The following is an 18,303-nucleotide window of genomic DNA, read 5'->3' as shown; positions in this document are numbered from 1 at the left end:
AGAAAGTACTTATCACTACTAAATGAACATATTATTCACCTCATCTTATCTTTAGTCCATCACATTTATTTTGCATTATTAACTGCCAAATCCTACAACAATATACCCACTACTTGATTTTCCAGCAAACATAAATATATATTTTGTTGCAACAAGTTGTAAATTTTAATCAATTATTAATAATTCTAATCAATAGTTATAAATAGAATTTAATTAACATATATCTTAAAAAGGCATATATTAAATTATTTATTATTAGTATAAATTTTTATTTTAATAAATATATAAAAAAAATTAAATTTTGTATTTTTTTATAACAAAAATTTTAATGAATAACATTAAAATAAAATGTCTTTAGGATATATATTAGAAAAATCGTTATAAACATAAACAAACTGCATTGCACCGGTAAATTACTAGTTTACAATTAATTACATACACCAAAGGTTATATGTGTACAAAATCAAACTGCAATATTCAGATAATATTGATGATTTCATTCAAGTACTACTTAGAACTAATAAAACCTCAAATAACAATTTCAGTCAAACATGGAATCAATCATAATAGTGTGATGAAACTTCCTTAGAAGTTGTTTGTGTGCTTCCCATACTACCCCATTAGAGAGACCCCACACGCAACACCACCACAAGAGGATGAAGATTGAAAACTAAGCTGTCTTTTCTTCGACCCCAAAATTTATTGGTCTGGTCAATGGACTCACCTGCACAGCTCTTTTCATTTTCTAGTTGTTTGCTTCTTCACTCTTTTTTCCACTTTCAAGTTCTCGATTTGCCTTAGTTGAATAGCATGGACCACAATCATGTTATGAATGATATTAGGAGGATGCTGCAGGGTGCAGAGCCACCATTGACCACCGAATGTTGCATTTACAAGGTGCCCTTTGATATCCGCAGGCTCAACCATGATGCATACACCCCAAAGGTTGTTTCCATTGGACCCTTCCACCATGGCAGCACCAGGCTGCAAAACATGGAGAGACACAAGCTTATATACTGCAACGAGTTCCTCCAGCGAGCCGGCGGCACAACTCTCGATTTGGACAGTTTTGTCAGCCGCATTGAGCAGGCCGAACCCGACATCCGGCGTTGTTACTCCGATATTATTCACTTGTCACCTGAGGAACTTGTCAAAGTAGTGCTTGTTGATTGTACTTTCATATTTGAACTTTTCTGCAGGCATTTTTATGGGGAGTGGTCAAAGGATGATACCCTCTTATGGAAACCTTGGTTGACAACCAACATAAGATTGGACTTGTTGTTGCTTGAAAATCAGATTCCTTTCTCAATTCTTGAGGACCTTTTCAATCATTCTGGTGTTGGTAAGGTCCATTCATTTCTTGATCTTACCTTTGATTATTTCGGGTACTACAATAGCTCTAATTTGACTCCTCATAATGTTAAGATAGAACACTTCACTGATCTGCTTAGAGTATTTTACTTGAAGCCTTTGGAATCATTACCTTTCACCAAGGGTAGGACTAATGAATCTATGATACAGCTTAAGAGTGCTACCGAGTTGGTTGATGCAGGAGTTAAATTTGATGTGAACACTAAGAGCAATTGTGCAATGGACTTGAGATTCTCCGGGAAGAAGGTTCTTGAGATCCCTATGTTGAGAGTGGAGGATTGGACGGAGACATTGTTTCGCAACATGATGGCATTGGAGCAGTGCCACTACCCGGACGAGGCCTACTTCACCGACTATATTGCTGTATTGGACTTCCTTATAAACACTAGTAGGGATGTGGATGTGCTGGTTGAAAAGGGAATATTGGTGAATTGGTTAGGGGATGCTGATTCTGTTGCCAGTTTGTTCAATGGTCTTTGGAAGAACATTACTCATGTGAATTTCAGTGAGCATTACTATAGACTTTGCAGAGACTTGGATCTTTTCTGCATAGATCCTTTGCATAAATTGAAAGCTACCTTGTGGCGCGATTATGGCAGGACTCCATGGCAAGCTGCTGCATCCATTGCTGGATTCTTACTCGTAATCCTCTCTTTGATTCAAACAGTTTGTTCTATCTTACAGGTTGTGCTGAAATAAAACCAGAACAATTGGATTCTGGTGACACAATCACCCATGTACTTGAACCTTGCTTTTGCATTGAGTTTAAGCCTTATAGAGTTCTCTTTTAGCTTTATTTCAATCTTACAGAATTCTCTTTTAGCTTTATTCATTTCTTTATTTGATATATATATACACATCTTATTTCTCCGTCTCCTCTGTTCGACCATGGTCATGGATCACAATCAAGTTATGATTGGAATCATCCGTGACCATGGAATGCTGCCTCAACGATGATGCTTACACCCCAAGGTTGTTTCCATTGGACCCTTCCACCATGGCAATCCCAGGTTGTTTGGTAACATAAATAGAAATCTATACATTTGATCATGTTATATTGTTAATGAGCAGTATTGCAGTAACATGCTTAACCCACCCTTTTATTTATTAAATATATATGAACATAACAAATATAAGTCAAAATACTACATACCTGACACTCTATGATGTTTCAAATTCAAGTAGCATATCCAGTTATATATAAAAGTATGGAGACTTAAATTTTCTAATGTGTAACTGTCTCAGGCTGCAAAACATGAAAAGATACAAGCTCATTGGGTTGGTCTAGTGGTTAGCTCACTAGTCTGTTTAAGCAAGTGTTGGGAGTTTGAATCTTGTTTTATGCATGCAGCAACTCATTGGCCAAACCAAAATATACTGCAGCATTATTTTAAGTTTGTACTTTCAATCTTCGTAGAAGCTATCAATGGTTTGATATTTGCAATTATGTTGGCTGAGATTGTATATTCAGCATTTTCATGTTCTTGCATATATAATATATTCTAATGAGAGAAATTTAGCTCATTTCCCTTCACCTCACAAATTAGAGGGATGAATCATTCCTCTTAGAGTATAAGGTATGTGCTTTATAGTTATATTGTTATTGATTCAAGAGAAGTAGAAAAGTCACATTTTGGTTCTGAGTTCTCCAGATTTGCCATGAAGTTTCTCTGCTCATGGCTGTTCTCACCATTTTTTCACTAGATTTTAAGCAACACATCTTTTAAAATTAAAATGCTTTTTCACCTCTAATATTTTGTTCTATGTAGAGGAAAGAGCTAAATCACCATTGATTTTAAAACTGGAAGGTCTTAGAGACAATAAATTAAAGGAGTGATTATGTTAATTTATCAGAAAACAATCAATTGATACTGCAAAGAACAATATAATCACCATTGACTCATTGAGTATGAAATATGAATGTCTCGTAATTAGAGTTGTTTTCAGCAGAAGTGATAATGGCATGACATTCTATGTCCATTTTGTGTGCATATAAAAGAGAGAGCATGAAACCATTACAACAAAGATTAGATAAACAATATAGATATTATAAATATGAAATCAAATATAGCGAAATTGTAGCTATTGTCGAATTCAAACTTTTTCTGGGGCAAACAGAGAGAATTGTGAAGGTAATATTAAAGCCTTTCATGGTGAAAAAAGGCATAGGAGAACCGTTGGATCTTCATGCTACTCCTGATTGATTCTTTAGACACTAGCCATATTTCATTTTGTTTTCAATTTTATTTGTAATATAAAAAATAAATAAAAAAAATTGTCTTTAAACACTAGCTATACTCGTAAACATATCTCATTTGCATTGACAATGGGATAAGAAATAAATGAATTATGTAAAAATATTTGAATAATTATTTGAAATGTACAAAACAAAATTTGATCACTCCCAATCTTAAGTACACAACACATCCATACATTCCTCCCACATTTTATCACATTTTTTCCTCAATTGCATTCTCTAGGATTTAAACTCTAGACATTTGAGGTGAAGAGGAAGAGATATGTTATGTGAGTTAAGATTCATTGGCTTGAGAGTCTATTATCATCTATATCTTTCAAAATACAAATTTTTTAGAGTACCATTTTCGTTCCCTTTCTCTTTTGTGAGAAAGAATGAAAGATTTTCCAACAGATGTTTTTTTTTAACTGGATTTTTCAGTTTTTATTGGTATACAGTTATTTTTTGCATGGATTATAACCCCTTGAATAGGACCAAATAGAGCCCATTCTCTTTACCCAATATAGGGTTACACATGGGCTATGTTTATCTACAAGCAAACCCAATCCATTTTTTAGCAGTATTTCTTTTCAAAATCCAAATCCAACTTCAAAAATAATTTGAGGAAAAAAAAAAAGATCAAGTCAAACTGAATGGACCAAATATTTAATTTCTGTGTAAGTTTATATTTCAATATATTATAAAAAAATTTAAATTTCAGTGATTTTAATTATTAATCTTGATTTTATATATATTTTATAATTAAAATTAACAACTAAAATTATTAGAACATCGGTATTTTTCATATATTTAAAATTCTTCTTGTATTATATATGTAGCAAAATATTGTCATCTAATATTATTTCAAATATTTTGAAACATTTTTAATGATACGTGTCGTTATAGATTATACTATAAAAAATTTTTTAAGTATATCAATACACCAATATTTTAGTAATTTTTAATCGTTAATTTTAATTATATATTATATAATTATATATATTTTTTATAATTAAGATCAACAATTAAAAATTACTACATATGAAAATTTTTTTATACTATATAGGTGAATAAGCTTTTTTCAATCAATTGATTAAAAGAACCTAAAATCACATTTTGTTTGGCCTTTCCCCCTCTTCTTCCTATTCTTTTTCTTCACTATGCTGCTGCACTTTTTTTTTCTCTCTCTTCTTTCTCCTTCTTACTTCTTCGTTCTTCTCCCTTTTTTTTGTCTCTTGGTTGCTTCCTTTTTTTCTTCTCTTCTTTATACATTTTTATCCTTCTTTTCTCACTCTTTCTTTCTTATTTTTTTTATAAGTTTTTTTTGACAATTTTCTGTTATTCTTTAAAAAAAAATATATGACTTTAAAGAAATTTATATTTTATTTTTCTGTTGATTTTAAGAAATTTTTGTATTTATTTTTACAAGATTCTGTGTTGATTTATAAATTATTAATATTTAAAAAAAGGAACATGTAGTTTTTTTTTTTTTTCGAAAACTTTGATTAAAAACTTAGTTGCAAGCAAAAACACTTATTCACCTAACATTTCTCGCTCCTAGAATAAATATAACAATATAGTAACTAACTAATTTAATATCTTATGTTTTCATGCTTGCTCATACTAAAAGTTGAAATAGAAAATAAACCGAAAGGCAAGTGCAATTAAATACAATATGAAAAAAAATATTTGGAATATATATTTTCTAATAAAATTTATTTGGTCTCTTTGCTCTTTTCATCTATCACACACTTGCTAGCTACTATGTTTTATAGATAATAACTATGAATAATTCTCCATATACAAGGTTTTTTTATACAAGTTATTTATATTAACGCGCTTTGAACCGTTACTGTACGTTTTTACTGCACCTTCTTCTTATTCTTGCTGCACGTTCTTCTTCCTTTTCCTCTTTTTTTTCTTTTCTTTCGTTTATTGCCTTCTCTTTCTCCTCCTTCATTTACGTGTTTTTCTCTTTGTTTTCTTTTTTCGTTATTCTCGATTTCCATTGTTTTTTAACATCAAGCTCTGAAATCGTTTTTGAAGAAGAAGAAGCAGCAGAAGATGAGGAGGAGAAAGAGAAAGAGTTTTGAATTATGTATAAAGTGTATTTCAACGAATTTTGAGTGTATTTCTGTAATCCTTTGGGTCTATTTCTATAATCATTTGAGGGAATTCCTGTAACCGTTTGGGTGTATTTCTGTGATCGTTTGGGTGTATTTCTGAAATTTCATTATCTTCAAATCGAAACTCGTTTTCATGGAGGAAGAAGAAGAGTCATTCATAATGCATGGTGAGTAGCGCGCTTTGAAAACAGGAAGTGGTTGAATAACGTGTGTTTATTTACTCTTGAATGTGGGAGTGTAATGCGTGTGTTTTGTTGAGCTTGTGCCAACTTGTAAGACTTGTAAGCCAAAAAAACTTGTATGTGCAGCCGGCCTCAATAACTATTGTAATTACAAAATTTAAAAAGTAATTTAATAGTATGTATGAATAATAAGTAATTAAGTATACTAAATAATTAGTTATGAATACTTATCCTAATTAACGGACAGATAAAAATAAAAATATGAATTCCTTTTAAAAAAGTAAATTAATTATCATAATTTTATAATCTTTTATGAAACTGTTGTCTATCATTATTAAAAAAAATAAAAATGAGAAAACATGAATCATAATATAGTAAGAGAATATTTATTAGCCAACAAATTGTAGCTCAAATGCCATAGTCTTCCCATCCTCACTTAAAAGTTGTGGATTCGAGTATTCCTGTCTTTGGGTAAAAATAATAATAATAATAATAATAATAATAATAATAAGTGAAGAACAATAAAGTCTGAACAATTAAATAATATGTAAAATAGCTAGATTATCATCAATTCAACATAAAGTAAAAAAACGGCTAGGATTTTTTGTCACAACTAAACTATTCTTCATTTAAGAGGATGCAAATAATATACAAATTGAAGTTTTTAAATATTTTAATTTTTTAGTGAGATATATATTCATCCTCTTTAACAAAACAAATAAACCCCATCAATCCTTAAAAAAAATGTATGACTACCTGTATGAATTAATATCTCAATTATATATACTTTAGAAATATTAATATAATTTTATATTATTATAGTAAAATTGGAGTATTTGAAAGAATTATTCTGATCTCTCTTATAGTAATCTCTTTCATATATTGGTCTATTCTTTTAGTCTCTCTCAAATTTCAATTTTATAAAAATAATTCCAGAATAATTAGGAGGGAGAATTAAACCTAATAATGAAGCTTGCATTTTGTGCACTAAATATATTAGAGCGGAATGAGTAGAAAACCTGAAATAAAAATAAAAGAACATGGACATTTGAGGAGTCCCAGAGAGCATATTATAAAAGATATTGGAGGCCTAAAAAGTAAAAGAAAAGAGAAACTTTTGTCATTTTGATGGCGTCACTCACAATATCTTTCTACCAACTCACGTGCATGCAACCAAAAATAAATAAATAAATAAATAAATTTACAACACATAGATACATATATAAATTTTTAGGTTTTTAATATCCAGCGTTAATTATCAATATAATTAATTTGTAATTAGATATTAGACAAATCTCAAAACATCTATAAAAAAAATACTAGCTGCTATGCATGTATAACAAAACTATATATATTAATTCATATACACCAAATGCATATTGAATATTTTAAAAATTATTATTAAGAACTACATGGCCATGCATGCACTGATGCACAAGTACACGTACCTAGTAAAAACACAAAAGCTTATTAGATTGTGTTTTATAATATAATATATAATTAAATTTTTTAATCTGTTGATATGTACGTATAGTGTATCTAGTAATTTTTTTTGAAAATAAAAAAGGAAAAGAAAAAGTAGAAAGCATGATTATGTATACGTTGGGAGTTTATGGGGTTTGGTCATGATAGGGTCATGCATGGAAGCATTTCCCAATGAGAGAATCGAATTAGTACTCTTTCACTTCACCTTTCTTTTTGCTTTCACAGCCTTCTTTACCATTCCCCAAGAAAAATGGCGAGTCATTTCTTTTACTCCCTGCAAGACTTTACCTTAGGTAAACTCATTATTATTATTTTTTATTATTAATACATACTATGTCAAAATTTATTTATCGTGTTTATTTTTAAAAAAAATATCTAAATATATTTTATTTGAGTTTAATTTTAATACAATGATGGTGTAAAATATTTTATATATGATCGCTTAATTATATTCGTTTTCTAGATAACTAATTGACTATTCATATAATCGATGTGGAGGGGAACGAAGCATACTTTATAAAGGTGTGGATACCTCTCTCTAGCATGACACGTTTTGATGAGTGAGTGTGGGGGACTTCGGCTAGCATCCCTATCGTCAAAGGCAAAACCGTAAGGTCTTGTGTGCCAAAGCGGACAATATCGTACTAGCGGGTGGTTTGGGCTGTTACAGATCGTATCAGAGCCAGAACCTGGATCGATGTGCCAACGAAGGCGCTGAGCTCCCTTAGGGGGTGGATTGTAAGGCCCACATCGATTGGGGAGGGGAACGAAGCATACCTTATAAGGGTGTGGATACCTCCCCCTAATATGACGCGTTTTGACGAGTGAGTGTGGGGGGCTTTGGCTATCATCCCTATCGTCAAAGACAAAACTGTGAAGCCTTATGTGCCAAAACAGACAATATCGTACTAGCGAGTGGTATGAACTGTTACAAAAATTTTAATAATATTTTATTCCTAAAATATCTTCACTCAAAATTGATAATTCTCAATTTGCCTCTCTTATAAAAAGAACCAACTGGGATTAAGGCAGAAAGAGAACAAATTGGAGTTAGGAAAGACGGAAGGATGAGGAAGGAAGAATAACATTGCAAGAGAGACACTAAATAATGACAGTTTTCAATCGTTGCAAAATAACGTACCAACAATTTTAAAAGCGTTACAATTTAAAACGCGGATATGTGATTTTGCGGTAATTTACAAGAATCCCTATCAATGGTTTATACGCCCTAATTGTAGTCAAAGTCTCATTAACACATTGATCTTTGTCTCCACTAGTTACCTGCTTTAAAGCTTGGTCATGAACAACTGATAGAAACTAATTTAAAAAAATATATATTTTTGCTATGATGAATATAGTCAAAAATTGACCTTAATTAGTTAAAACTAGGCCAATAACATTAAACTATACTTGTTACTTTTAAAAGAAAACTAGCTTAAAGAAAATAAAGACAAAATTTATTTACTAAAAAGTGTATATTCATTTAATTTATATAGAACAAAATAATAGATAAATTTATTTGTACTAATGGAGAAAGAAAAACCTTAGTAAATTAGCCGATATAAAACTTTTAGAATACATATAATTATCATAATAACATAAATACAATTATATTACTTCCAATGACAGATATTAAATTATACTCCTCCTACACCGTACCATTCTCAAATTCATTTCTTACATGCATGTAGCTCTCATAGATTTGCAAAAAGAATAGTTAATAAGAAATATCATAGTATCATGCAAGACATGTATAGCATATAAAAGTTAATTAATGAAAACAACTGCTCTTAATAATGTGTTCTGATCAAAGTTCTAGCCGTTAACAAAAGATTAATGGCTGTAATTAAGATAAAGTCACCTAATTATTAACATCGCTTTTTCTTATATGATGATGTAAGGATGAGATTAATAGCAACATGACTAAGTAAGAAACAACTCAGGGGTGCACACTCGCACAAAGACTATAAATTTTGTTAGAGCTGATAAAAGCATATTGGCTATTCATTGTGAGGCCCTAATTCTTGATTTGAGAGGATACCAAATGTCCCTCCATCCCTTGGATAGATAGAGAGGAGCAGAGCTTTTGAGGTTTTTATGTTGTTAAAGAGTTGAACAATGAAAATAAATGGCGAGTGCCTGATCGAATTGATCGGGTCATGTAGGAACAAGGTTCAAATCTATCGATCTGTTAGAATGTCTCAACTACATACATCACTGCACTTTCATTTGACACCTATCGTTAATGAAAAACAAAGATCATAAATTTCCTTAAAGCTGAAAGGAGGTGTGAATTGGACAATAATCTTAACGGTTTTGAAACGAATTATATATTTCGATAACTAGGTGCTGTAAAGTTTTAAAATATCAGCTAGAAACTATATAACATAGTTCAATAAATATTATTTATGCTAATTTTAGCAAAGTTTTATTTTATATCCATTACAACACCTATAAATAAGAACAAAATATTATAAAAATACAACAGTAACACTGGAATGCATCACTTTAACATTAACAGAATTAAGAAAAAAATATCATATTAAGTATATTAGTGGATGAACCAAGCATAATCAATCTTTTGATAAACTCATAACCACACTATTAATGGAACCATTCAACATACACTAATTGAAAAACAATCGAATTAAAACTTTGAAAGAGTTAAAATCACACAACTGCTTATTAAATCCATGAAATAAAAAGTTGAGCTCCTTCTCTTTTTACTGAAAAAAATGAGCAAACAATTTGTACGCATATTTCATAAAAACACCAAAATACACAACATTAGCCTTTTTTAACTAATAATATATTTTTATAGGTCAAGCCAACGTCACTAAATATATAAAGGTTGGAAAAGTATGAGGAGCCAATGAAATATTTGTACAATGCGTACAATGGAGGTTTACGGAGTATGAGAAATATAACTATTAGTGTTATCTTTTCTTATCAATTGAAGCTTTTGGGATGAGTAGTATCATGATATGGTATTAGAGCGCTAGATCTAAAATGTCAAGAGTTCGATCATTGGTGAACCCAAAATCAATTTAATCTTTTGGGAAGATGAAGATGGATATTTATTATCCCTAATAGTCGGATGGTTATTCTAGATAGTATAGGAGATGTTCATTTTGTAACTCAATAACCAATTATATACGTAATAATATATTTATTTTATATTTATTGAATAAAAATATTTAAATTTTTTTACAAACAATAAACTTATCATGTACTTAAAAAATATATGTTAGCTAAATTTAATATATAGTATAATATTTGATTATACAAATTTTTATATTTCTACTCATTCTTTATAAAATTTTTAGATCCGCTACCATAATTTCAAGAATCACTTTAACTTAATCCTTAATATCCACATGTTTTCCCCGTCTTTGTTATTCATATCCTAAGGCTTATTTATTTACTTTTACCCTTTCTCTATCTATCACTTCTTTCTTTCTTTAATTTGTGACAAAGAGGGTCTTTCTTTCTTTAATTTGTGACAAAGAGGGTGAGAGAATATGCTACGATAATGAGGAAGGAAAAGAACATGACAGACAAAAAGCCATAGAAGTGTAACGATAGATGGTGGAAAAAAAAGAAAGGAAAGCGAAAAAGAAAAATAAAAAAGATGGTCAAGATTTTTGAAACCTCGAAGACTTAATTCTCTTTCATCATCATCATCATCATCAACTTCGACTACTTATCTTTATCGAAACTCTACCAAGTTTTTTGTAATAGTGCCTCCTCTTTCTTTGAAGTTTGAGAATCGTTATACTATATGATTTTTAATTATTTGAAAACGAAGGACGTTCCTTGAAGTAATGGCCATGCAACTTTTGCTTTAACTTCGCCTGCTACTGCCTCTTGGGCCTAATGCACATAACAATCATTTTTATTTTTATTTTTATTTAATTTAATTACTATATATCCCACTAGATTTTCTTCACCTTCTGACATGCACGAGTGACCCTATATATATATATATTTACTTCTATATATTATCATATAAAGATTTAGATTTAGATGAATGCTCCCAACCCAAATCCTATCGCTATTAGTACCTTAGCTTGATGAATTGAATAGAGTAGTGTTTTTAGAGAAATTCTTGGCCAGTAAATTTTAGAGTCCTTTTAATAGAGTGTTTTTAGAATATTATTTTTTATATTTTTAAGAATTAAATTTATTTAGAATAAAAATTTACATTAGAGTTAATTTATGAAATAAAATTAATATCACTTTAGAAATATAATATTACTTTAATAAAAAATTAATAAAATTTTATCACTTATATAATTATGTTGATAAAATAATTAAAAATAATATAAAATTTTAATTGAACTAATATTAAACATTGAAGGAGCAATTTTTTTTAGTTTTAGATTATTATTTATGATATAAGATCTCTCAAATATTCTTGTAGAATTCAAAATAAAACAAAATTAAAACTAATATTAGAGATGTTCTTAGCATTTTTGTTTATTGTTAGACTAGTATAAATATTAAATTATTTTTAACATAAATAAATTTTATTAATTAATGTATATAAATTCTAAAAAATATAAATATAAATTATATTAATTTATGTGTATAAGCTATAATAAATAATATAAATATAAATATAAATTATATATTTTTATATGTCAAATCTCTATAAATATATATAAGTTGTTATTAATTAAATATTAATTATAAATAATAATATTTGTTAGTCATATTACATTGTTCTCGTTAAAATATAAAGTTGAGATAAAGGTGTTATTCATGTGTTAAAAATAGTAGTTCTACTTTAAAATATGATGAATTGCTATTAATTATTGGGGCCTCTTTAAAGCAGATTCGACTCTTTTAAAGTTATATTGTCACTTTAGAAAAAAAATACATCATTAATTACCATTAAATTAAAATAGTAGGACTCACAAATAATAAATATTACAAATTTAAAAATGATTAAAATATCACTTTACCACTTTTTTAACATTCTCATTTTAAAAAATCTTTCTTGCTTTAAAGCGTAGGGTTAGTGTTTTAAAATTTATATTCAATGATTTATCATGGTATGTTGGAAAATGGACACACATCTCATGTTCATTTATTAAAAGGATAAATCTTAAACTAATCTCAACAATTTAAGGATCTTGTCCTTTGTAGTTTAGCCCTAGGATGCTGGTATATTCAACTCTAAACCTAAATTCTAAATATTGAAATTAATGGTGTAAATTAAACTAATAATTTTTAAATTTTTAATTGTACTAATTTTGTCAATGAAATTAACAAAAATATATCATATTAATTTCACAACTTTTTTCATATTAAGTGACTCATTATATTATTAAGGATTAACGTAGTATACTTTTAGCTTGCACAAAATAATAGGAATTTTCTTCTCTAAAACTAAGAGATCATTCAATCAAAATTTAGTGTCACACAACTCGCTAAATAAAATCTATTAATTATTATTTAAGTCAATTGGCTAGATGGAGTCATGTATCCTAAAAATATATATTAGTTAAACTCTTTTATCGCGAGTGTGTGAATGAGAGAGAAGGAGATGAGAGAGGGAAGATTTGTTTACACCAAGTATAAGTCAATTTATATACATCGTTGACTAACTTCTTATATGCGATAAATTTTATTAATTTAACTGTCATATCGTGACAATTAGACATACCAAATTTTAGAAAATTCTAGCATCAATAATAAATATACAATCTATAGTTATATTTTTAGTATTTTAAAACTATATATAAAAATAAAATATCATAATGACATATAAAATCAATTCAAATTTTATAAAGTTTTATCAAATTGGTCTATACAATAAAATATTAAAATTTAATGGTTTAATTGATGAAATTCATCGTACAAAAAAAGTTATTTAATGATGTAAGTCAACAAAATTTACACATAAATTATTAGATTGTAAGGTATCTAATGTTATGAATCATCTGATCTCTTGGAAGTAATTTAAGTTGTTATCAGGAAAGGCACATGAATGTTTCATATTTGTTGCATCTCTTCACGTGAACTGCATAAGGTTTTTTCTTCCTTGGTCTTATTGAATATGAGTCATACCATCAAATTTATATAAATAATTTTATATTATTAATATTTAGGCTCAATATTTTTCTAAAGAACACTAACATGTCTGATATATATGATATCACATATATATTCTATATATATTATATTACTTTGACTTATAACTGAGAGAATTTTAAGTCCAACCCGTCCCTAAGTACAAGAAAGGAATATTCAAAATTAAAAAGCAGCACCAATTTTTACCATATAGTTTGTTACGAAATCCTTATAAAATTGAAGGTTACATTGAGACATGATGATATATATATATATAGTGGGAATAAAAGATAAATGGGGCACTATATGGGGTCAGCAATGTCGGATCTTATGGTCTTTCCTTGGAGTGTGAGGAATATTCATTTTGTCTGCTGATACAACAATGAATTCCGTTCCTTCTTATCCAATCTTCTCAATGATCAATAACATGAACTAATAATATTCTTTTTTTTTTTTTTAATTTCAATCTAATCTACTTATAATTAAGCTATTTTTTTAATATATCCTTAATAGAGTATGAGTCTAAGGTAAAAGTGTGAAAGAAATAGATTCTCAAGAAGTGTATGTAGTGTTGTGACTTAGTCAGCAAACAATTATTCAAGCTGTTATTCTGTTTGGAAATTCTATTATTGTCCCTAGAAGTATACATACATATACTACATTATTGTATAACAAGAAGAAGAAAAAGAAAGAAATATATAGTGTATATAGTAGCTAGGCTAGTAAGCTTTTGCATGAATAGTGATTCAATGTTGCACCTATTATCTAGTTTGGAGGTTGGGGATTTGACGAAGTTGGCAAGCAATGCAATCAGATTACAACAGATAAAGAGAAGCTTTGGAGAAAAAAGAGAAAGTAGATAACAGACCAGTTGCAAATTATATGGTCAGTAACTATTATTATTTTTTTGTCAATACTTATTAGTATAATAATTTAAATTCATATTTATAGAGTTTTACATAAAAAAATGATTTGCACCTGTATTTATTTAAATTTGCATATATGAATTAATATAATTTGTACCCATATTTTTTAGAATCTACACACATAAATTAATAAAATTTATTTATTGAAGACAATTTAATACTAAAATTTTCTTGCTCCAAGAATTTTTCGTCTTATTAATTCAAGTATAACTCTTAAGGGTTTAATTAAGGCACATATTAAGATAATTATTTAAAATTGTTTATATAAAAAAATACAAAATTTAAATTTTTAATGTATTTGTGATGCATTTAATAAACATACAAAGATAGAGATATTAGAATAGCAGTGAAAACCTTGATGAAAACAAGCAGAATAAGAATGATATTTGATGAACAGTTTTTACCATATGGACTACTAAATTTGCTATGATTCTTTCCCCGCCACTTTAACTACAAATGAGGGTTCAAATTAATATATATCCGCAGTCAAAAAGCTATCATTTATGGACTACAAGATTTTAAAGATATGGCATGGCATTGTGGTGTTTAGAGGTTACAACGCAGGCTAATTTTTACTTTATGTGGGGACAAAATAGTGCAGCTAGCTTGACAAAGTTGATCAAATTACTACACTACTTAATTTCCACAACATAACCCATTTTTTTAGCATTATGTTTTTTATTTCTTTTATTTTGAAATAAAGGTTTAACCAACAACACCATTATTAAGATGTTAAATGTAGAAAGCTTGTATTTGGAAAACAAAAAAATTTTAATTTCCAATTTATTATGTAAAAATGTATAAAAGTTAGTCAAAATTTTCAAAATAGATTATATTATTATTCATACCCTGGCCCAATAATAAAGGCCCAGGATCAAGCAAACGACCTAATTCAAAGGGTTGGGCCTCACCAGTACCAATCTTCATCCTATGAAGTCGGTACTCACCACGACCTGTTCTAAAGAAGTCGGGCACGAGATTAGCTGGCGGATAAACACTTATTCAAATAAGTAACTGCCCCTAGAATCTCTCTAACCACTTTCACGAGCCATATCTTAACCTCCCTAAGATAATGGGACGGTTAACACCCTAAAAATATGGCACTACTCCAACGGTGGTTATTGGTTCACCGCTATAAATACACTGACACCCCTCAGGTATCTCTAAGTCCAATACTCTCTAGACCTGCTCACACTCTTGCTAACTTAGGCATCGGAGTGTCTTTGCAGGTACCACCCCCATCTCCTCGCACAAACAAGTCGGACGGAGCCTCCCGAGTTGCTGATCCATTCGGAATCCTCCTCCTTCACACATTTGGGCCAACCAATTCCATCCACCTATCAATCTCCGGTTATCCACCGTAACAATTATTAACTAGTGCTTTTTGGGCATTTATTAGCAAAATCTTTAAAATAAATAGTATGTATGAATTTATATAAGATAAATTAATATATTTAAAAATTCATATATCTAACAATTTATTATTATTATTATATATATATATATATATATATATATATATATATATATATTAATTAGCTAGTGATACAAAAGAGTGCAAATATATATATACTGAGAAGATGCTTGTAATTCAAAAATGTTATTTGTATACTAAAATCAGTTACAGATATATTTATATATAAATATATATGTAATTTAATTTATTTTTAATGTGTATTTACATTTTAACATATATTTTATACTGATGATGATGAATGACTTTGTTGATTAATTTTGGTATACACATAACAATGCAACATAGTTGTTTATTTATAATTAACTAGTGATGGTTGTACTTGGCAACATTGAGAACCCTAAAAGATGGCAATTTACCGCAAACTTTAATTAATATTCATTTATTTAATATATATACTTGGTGTTGTATGGGATTGGGATCACATTTGGGAAATTCCTTTTACCCCTTTTCTAAATTTAGTTTCGATGATTTTAATTTTATTCTTTATTAAAAGGAAGTAGCAGTCATGAGTGCCAAGTTAGCTAGTTTAATTTTCTCTCTCTGCTGTCTGTGTCTCTCTGTGAGTATAAAAGCAACCTCAACCTTTGAACTCAGCATCCGACAATCGCACATTAGCATTTCAAACTGTTCAAGATTCACTCTCCAAAACTAGGTGAATATATATTATTATCCCTTCTTCATTCATTAATTTTCTCATGCATACATAATACTTACGTTCCAATGCAATATTTTGCATCATGCATATATATTTATGTGGAATTTTGAAATTTTGCGTTGTGAAGAGAAAAAATGAGTAGGCCAGGAGATTGGAACTGCAGGACATGCAACCACCTCAACTTCCAAAGAAGGGAATCATGCCAACGGTGCGGCGAGCCCAGGGGCGCCGGTGCCGGTGGAGACTATGGTGGAGCCTTTGGGGGTAGAGGCTCCTCCTCTTTTGGCTTCACCACCGGCCCCGATGTTCGCCCTGGAGACTGGTACTGCACCGTTGGCAATTGTGGAGCCCACAACTTTGCAAGCAGGTCTAGCTGCTTCAAGTGTGGTGCTCCCAAGGAGGACTCCTCCGTCGCCGGATTTGATGCCGACATTCCTCGAACTAGAGGCTATAGCTTTGCCGGCACCACTGCTGCTCGCCCTGCTTGGAAATCCGGCGACTGGATATGTACTAGGTATATATAAAGAATAATATTTGTTCTTATCTTTTTCGTATCTTAAAATTCTTATATCATGTCATAAAATTATTTTTCAAAAATTTAAATTAATAAAAAAAAAGTATCTTTAACATATATTTATCTTTTAATTTGTCCTAACTATAACCTTATTTTTCCAAAATTAGACATGGGATATGATTTTATTTATATCCTATACTATCTAGCTTTAATTTTCAGTGGAAAAAAATATTTCTAACATATAGAGAATAATATTACAAAATGTTTAGTAATTAAGTAAATAGATTTTATATTTAAGATGGTACTTGGAATAATGCAAAAATCCACTATTTATAAAATCAACAGTTTTAAAATTTGGTAATATTAAATGAAACAGTAATTAAGTATAAATTGGGCAGGTCTGGATGCAATGAGCATAACTTTGCAAATAGAATGGAATGCTATCGATGCAATGCACCAAGGGACTCTTCTAGTTCTAGGCCTCCCTATTCATCCTAGACTATACCTTCTCCATCTGGTAATAATAATGATCTAACTGTTTTTTTTTTTTTTTTTTTTACTTTTTTTACGCAATTAATTAGATAGTCACATGTTAATTATTCATGTTGGATTTCAGTAGTAATAAGTATAGTGAAGTCTCAAATTTTCACTTTAGGAATGGATCAAATAAGAAATATTCTATTGCATAAAAATATATTATAAATTCATTAGCTTAAAGTTTTTTTTTTCTTATCAAGATATATAATAAATATATTCTACCTAATTAATTAATAACATGCATTAATATAATCCTTGTATTTCTTTTCCAGGCTTGCTGTGGAAGAAGAGAATTGATGAGAAGCAATCCCTATTCGCTCTTAATAGTAGTGATAGTTTTTTTTTTTTTTTCTTCATCACCAACCATCCAGATATATATCTATATTTTTGCTTCTTTGATTTTCTCCACATCTAGAAAGCTTTAATTATATATTATTATTAGGTGAATTATTATGATTTTGAATTTTTGTTTGGCACTGATGATGACTAGCTAGTTTCTTGATCCAATATTGTACTCTTTATTATTTTTTTTTCCTATTTTAATTTTGTTTTATTTTTAAGTATCTACAATTTAAATATATCAATTATCAGTGTTACTATTGTGTTTTGAAGAGAAGAGACAGATAGCCATATAACTTCAATTCTTAACTTCACTATGATTTATTAGTGCAAAAAGTGTTCTTTAAAATATCTAATGATCTAAGATATTTGTATGT

General features: G+C 29.2%; 2 protein-coding genes across 3 annotated transcripts; both read left to right on the top strand.

Annotated features, from left to right (window-relative positions):
- The first annotated feature begins 609 nt into the window (after window positions 1–609).
- LOC130943486 (UPF0481 protein At3g47200-like) lies at window positions 610–2,241 on the top strand. Of its 2 annotated transcripts, XM_057871383.1 has the most exons (2): window positions 610–1,342; window positions 1,553–2,241. In XM_057871383.1, exons 1-2 carry the CDS (start codon window positions 811–813, stop codon window positions 2,068–2,070), a joined length of 1,050 nt encoding a protein of 349 aa, XP_057727366.1. In that variant the 5' UTR covers window positions 610–810; the 3' UTR covers window positions 2,071–2,241. The 2 variants fall into 2 exon arrangements, with proteins under 2 accessions (XP_057727366.1, XP_057727365.1); XM_057871382.1 differs by having other exon boundaries at window positions 610–2,241.
- Window positions 2,242–16,431: 14,190 nt separating this feature from the next.
- LOC130946789 (RNA-binding protein involved in heterochromatin assembly dri1-like) lies at window positions 16,432–18,085 on the top strand. The gene is made up of 4 exons (XM_057875634.1): window positions 16,432–16,533; window positions 16,664–17,050; window positions 17,449–17,567; window positions 17,860–18,085. Exons 2-3 carry the CDS (start codon window positions 16,671–16,673, stop codon window positions 17,546–17,548), a joined length of 480 nt encoding a protein of 159 aa, XP_057731617.1. The 5' UTR covers window positions 16,432–16,533; window positions 16,664–16,670; the 3' UTR covers window positions 17,549–17,567; window positions 17,860–18,085.
- Window positions 18,086–18,303: the final 218 nt, after the last annotated feature.

This window comes from Arachis stenosperma, chromosome 8 (genome assembly GCF_014773155.1).
Source record: "Arachis stenosperma cultivar V10309 chromosome 8, arast.V10309.gnm1.PFL2, whole genome shotgun sequence".
Lineage (NCBI taxonomy): Eukaryota > Viridiplantae > Streptophyta > Magnoliopsida > Fabales > Fabaceae > Arachis > Arachis stenosperma.
The sequence above is the reverse complement of the archived record's forward strand: the minus strand, read 5'-3'. Positions and strand labels throughout refer to the sequence as shown.